Consider the following 5,781-nt stretch of genomic DNA (forward strand, 5'->3'; position numbering starts at 1 on the left):
TAAAGTAAAGGCATAGAACCAGTTTATTTGTAGTGCATTGACAATAGTTTTATACAATTAATTTATTAATTAAATTAATAAAAAGACAAAGACCTTGAGATATGTTTGGTAATTGTACCTGAATGAATTTAAAATTAATTTGCTATATTTCAGATCCATATATTTGTTTTCCTTAATTTTAATTAACACTAACTTTATTCTCATCTGAATTATAAATGATTGATTTCTGTGTAAAATAATGCTACCATTAAAAGACCATCTTTTTTAGTCAATGTAGAATGTGTAACTTAGCAATAAACAGATTGGTCCTCTGTTTGAGGACAAGAAATGAAAACCAATGCAATATGATCAATGTCCAAAAGATGGCACCAACAGACTGTTTTAAAATGGGGTCGGATAAATATTTTTTACTTTTAAACAGTGTCTGTGTGATTTTGGTTGGGTAACAGATGTAGGTTTGTTTGTACAGTTTGAAAAGAGTTTACAGTTTGACAAAAGCACAATGTTGTGGTTTATTGCATGTCTAACAGTAGTTCTGCATTACATTCATTAATTTGCACGCAAATTTTATTTATTTTTTGTACCGTGTATTCTCCGTGTATATTCATGCACCGAACCGTGACGCCCGTACCATTTCGGTTCAATACGAATACATGTACTGTTTCACCCCTAGTTTGTATATAGTATAAGCTACTGGATGTCTAAAATGTCCTTCAGGATGAATAAAGTCTCTATCTATATATTTCTCCCCAACCCTTAGAAACTGCTGGCGATAGATGAGCTCTTCTTGTTCCTGACATACCTGTCCACTGGCTGCACACAGAGGGAACTGGCTCATCGCTTCAAAATACATAGGACAACAGTAAGTCGCATCATCGTCACCTGGGCCAACTTCCTCTACACTCTGCTGGGCTCAGTCTGTTTTTGGATGTCTCCTGCAGCTGTTAAGGACAATCTTCCACCAGAGTTCAATGCATACAGTGACACACAAGTCATCCTTGACTGCACTGAACTACGGTGCCAGACACCATCTTCCCTGGTTCTACAAAGTGAAGTGTTTTCACACTACAAATCACATTGCACTTTTAAAGCCATGGTTGGTATGTCCCCTCATGGAGCTCTGACATTCATCTCGCCCCTCTTCGAGGGCTCCATGAGCGACAAGGAAATATTCCGTCAGTCTGGGATCAAAAACCTCCTTACCCCTGACACAGCAATTATGGTGGACAAAGGGTTCTTGGTGGACGACCTGGCCCCTGGGACTGTTTACCGCCCAGCCTTTGTCATCCAGAGGGCCCAAATGGCAGAGGCAGATGTGCTGGAAACACAGTCAATTGCTCGCTTGAGGGTACATGTAGAGAGGCTAATCAGAAGAGTGAAGGAAAACAAACTGTTTGAAACCACAATCCCGCTTGCCATATCAGGGAGTATTAATCAAATTTTTACAGTCGCCTGTCTACTCTCTAATTTCCAAAATGGCCCTCTGGTCAAGACCTGGGCAAATGAGGTTTGAAATGTTGACCTTGTGTTGAATGGTGTGTGTGTGCATGTGCATTCTTAAAACAAATATGTTACTTATGTATATAAATGTTATTTATTATATGGACTCTGTTTGTCTAAACCAACATTGTAAAAAGTAAATCAGTCAAGTTTGCATGTTTGTTCAGATTGCATTGTTTATTAAGTTGATCAGTTACATGCATTTTCGCATATAAACATTGAAATAAAATTGGTCAACTTTGTCTCTGATGACCTTGAACACTTCTACGTCTCTGTATATTCTATCAATCAATGTGTCTTCCTCCGCCGACACAACAAAATCACACCACGTCATGCCACTTACCAACAGCTGCCCCTGAATTTGGTAGTAGTACGCATGTGATGTCTTCAGCTCCATTTTGCCTAAGGTCATTTTAACATAGGGACAGTCAACGTAGTTTTTAACATTTGGGCACTTAATTTCTAGAAGACCAAAAGGAGATGGTTCTGTCGGGTCAAAAACTAGTCCATCCGGAGATGCTCCCAGCCAAGGCGTGTCTGGGTGGATTATAAATCCACACGGATAGTGGTTGACCCTCTTTATTTGAGTGTACTCCCATATGGCATCAGCCTCCAACTCCAGTCCTCTTCTCATGGCCTTTGTCTGATATGTTCCCTTCAGGATCCTATCAGCCAGACTTTCCTCACATTTGTTGCTGACAAAGCAGATCTCCCTGAAACGGGAGGCAGTGAGTCTTGGTCTCCGCAACTGGTGCCATTCCTCGCAGGAGCTTTGGCTTCTTGTGGAACTTTCCAGTTTATTTGCCATGTCCCAAGTCACCTGTAGGCTCTGTAAGTGCCTGCACTCTGCCTCAGTGGTGTTAGACATGTAGATTGAGGGCTGTAAGTGGTAATCTTGCAAGGGTAGGGATGGACGAGGTGGGGCGACGTGGAAGGATAGATCTCTATGTGCTGCTGCTGGCTGTTGGTAGGCAATCGGGCTTCCGGCTTGCACCATCCCAAGGGCAGAGTTGACCAATGGAACCTCACAGCTGATGTTCATGCTACACACCATTGGCGACTCCGCTCTGGAGAAGTCGGCATATGTCTCAGTCACCTTAGGATGGAGTAGTGTATAGTTTAGCAATACAACTCAACATCAACTAAGCACAATTTTAGTTCTATGCACACAGTATCTTGCACATTTTGTACAGATCCACACAACATTACAAATGGTAAGACTGGTTAAATAAGAGGGTAAACTCACTCGAAGGACGGAAAGATCAGGTAGATCCCCACTGAGGCCTTTGTAAAGCGTGCTCCTGCGAAGTGAAGTGTAAAACATGTATAAGTGGAAATGCTCTATGGCTTATAGACCTGAAATCAAAATACCCATGTATTGTTACAATATTGCTTTTACCTTATACCCTCTGTTGTTGCTTTAGGACGGCTCTTCGGTTTAGCAGACAGCACAGCCATTTTGTCCACTGGGCCTGGTTTTATACCCTGTAGTGTTTGCAGGATATACTTTAAAAGCACATCTCCAGTAAAACAACATAACTACAAAACAGTAATTAGTTTTGGTTGACTTACCAAAGTCCTAGGTTTGTGCCACTGCTGTTCTCCCTCAGTACAGCTTAGCACAGGGGGGACTACAGGCACCTTCAGCTGCGAGTAGTGGGCTGACTGGTACAAAAGAGCAACACAGTGGTTGCACAGCGCAGCTCCAGCAATGCAAGAACATTTATGGTGAATCAGCTGCACAGGCTTGCTGTCTTTAAGCACCACCTGCAATGTCAGAATGTCATAGTAAGTCACAATTTATCATAGCCTGGTCAGTATCCTCATTGCTTACAGATTCTTTTAAGATACAGTCTTGCATTGTGACTCATTTCTTTAGACCAGCAGATCACTCCTGATGTTGAATCCTCTGTCTAACATTTTGAAGTTAGGAGATAAGACAATATTCTAAGCTATGTGTTGGATTAATGTGCTGAATATTATGCCATATAATTTTTCACTTTTATTTCAGTAGTAGTAGTACCTTTCACTCCAGACTGTAGCTTAATTGAAGGATCAAAACAATGAATAAGAAAACCTTCATCCAGTGGGGACCAGCTAGGTAAACTTACCTTTTAACCTGCTTGCTCTTACATTAGTCACTATTTTCTAGTCACCATCGTCAATTCACTAAACTTTACTCTAGCTGATTCCCCACCTGCTAACATAATAACTAATGCAAGCAAAAACCCAGTGGGGACAAGCAATGCACAGTAAACATGTAGCATCTAGCTGCTAACACTGCAAAAAATGCTTTTCTTACTTAGTATTTTTTGTTTTGTTTCCAGTTCAAATATCTAAAAATTCTTAAATCAAGAAGCATTTACTAGAGAAGTAAAATGACATAAGAAATTCTATTTTGTTTTAGGAAGTAATTTAAGTATTTTTTGCCTGAAACAAGCAAAATTATCTGCCAATGGGGTAAGAAAAATAATCTTGTTTTCCATTCTAATTTAGTTTTTTTTTCTTACCCCATTGGCAGATAATTTTGCTTGTTTCAGGCAAAAAATACTTAAATTACTTCCTAAAACAAAATAGAATTTCTTATGTCATTTTACTTCTCTAGTAAATGCTTCTTGATTTAAGAATTTTTAGATATTTGAACTGGAAACAAAACAAAAATACTAATTAAGAAAGCATTTTTTTGCAGTGAAGGTACAGTAAACATGTAGCACTATAGTAAACATTGCTAATCCCCAGGAACATCAAAAACGCTGGGTTATTTGGCTAAGCAAACTCTTCTTATCTCATCTTCTTACATTATCTTATCTTCGTATCTTATCTTATCTTATCTTATCTTATCTTATCTTATCTTATCTATAACTAGCATCACCATACACTCAAGCTGTGAGGTTTCTCTTTTTTCGTCAGCGACCTGTAGCACATTGCCCTGACGACCACCTCTCCTGAATCCTGATCTTTTGTGGAAACTGACGGAAGGAGGAGTATATAATTTGTGTTGAATAACAACATTAGTATTTGATAACAAGCAAACATTTATATTCATTTATATTAAACATTTATATACATTTATAGTCACAAACACTAGCTGGTACGTTTACTAGGTAGCGTTAGGCAAGCGCTAGAAGTTATCAGATACTTACCCTCATAGTTGTGAATGTACGAAGAAATCCCTTGTCCCTCTTACTTGTCGGGGTGCGGGACAGGGCACCGACGATCCTGTGGATGTCGCTGACGCTCACTGCCGGTAAATCCGAAAGACACCGGGAAAAGGAAGAACTGCTAGCGGCGGATGCCATTTCTGTGGTAAAATTCTAGTGAAATCGACAGGCTCATAACCGGAAACTGATATGCCAACTCTGACTGAAATCGAACGTTGGCTCCGCCCATTGTGCACATAGCCTATTGGGTTGAGATCTGGTGACTGTGGGGTCCATTTTAGTACAGTGAACTCATTGTCATGTTCAAGAAACCAATTTGAAATGATTCGAGCTTTGTGACATGGTGCATTATCCTGCTGGAAGTAGCCATCAGAGGATGGGTACATGGTGGTCATAAAGGGATGGACATGGTCAGAAACAATGCTCAGGTAGGCCGTGGCATTTAAACGATGCCCAATTGGCACTAAGGGGCCTAAAGTGTGCCAAGAAAACATCCCCCACACCATTACACCACCACCACCAGCCTGCACAGTGGTAACATGGCATGATGGATCCATGTTCTCATTCTGTTTACGCCAAATTCTGACTCTACCATCTGAATGTCTCAAAAGAAATCGAGACTCATCAGACCAGGCAACATTTTTCCAGTCTTCAACTGTCCAATTTTGGTGAGCTCATGCAAATTGTAGCCTCTTTTTCCTATTTGTAGTGGAGATGAGTGGTACCCGGTGGGGTCTTTTGCTGTTGTAGCCCATCCGCCTCAAGGTTGTGCGTGTTGTGGCTTCACAAATGCTTTGCTGCATACCTCGGTTGTAACGAGTGGTTATTTCAGTCAAAGTTGCTCTTCTATCAGCTTGAATCAGTCGGCCCATTCTCCTCTGACCTCTAGCATCAACAAGGCATTTTCGCCCACAGGACTGCCGCATACTGGATGTTTTTCCCTTTTCACACCATTCTTTGTAAACCCTAGAAATGGTTGTGCGTGAAAATCCCAGTAACTGAGCAGATTGTGAAATACTCAGACCGGCCCGTCTGGCAACAACAACCATGCCATGCTCAAAATTGCTTAAATCACCTTTCTTTCCCATTCTGACATTCAGTTTGGAGTTCAGGAGATTGT

The 5,781-nt window shown here is 40.7% G+C and overlaps 1 protein-coding gene across 1 annotated transcript; it reads right to left on the reverse strand.

Moving 5' to 3' along the window:
* Window positions 1–1,693: 1,693 nt before the first annotated feature.
* LOC311297326 (uncharacterized protein) lies at window positions 1,694–3,431 on the reverse strand (the record flags this gene model as incomplete). The annotated part of the gene is made up of 4 exons (XM_084419576.1): window positions 3,073–3,431; window positions 2,900–2,985; window positions 2,747–2,801; window positions 1,694–2,596 (listed from the first exon to the last, which is right to left on the reverse strand). Exons 2-4 carry the CDS (start codon window positions 2,956–2,958, stop codon window positions 1,694–1,696), a joined length of 1,017 nt encoding a protein of 338 aa, XP_084275702.1. The 5' UTR covers window positions 2,959–2,985; window positions 3,073–3,431.
* Window positions 3,432–5,781: the final 2,350 nt, after the last annotated feature.

This window comes from Rutilus rutilus (genome assembly GCF_951802725.1).
Source record: "Rutilus rutilus genome assembly, chromosome: 9".
Classification (NCBI taxonomy): Eukaryota; Metazoa; Chordata; class Actinopteri; order Cypriniformes; family Leuciscidae; genus Rutilus; species Rutilus rutilus.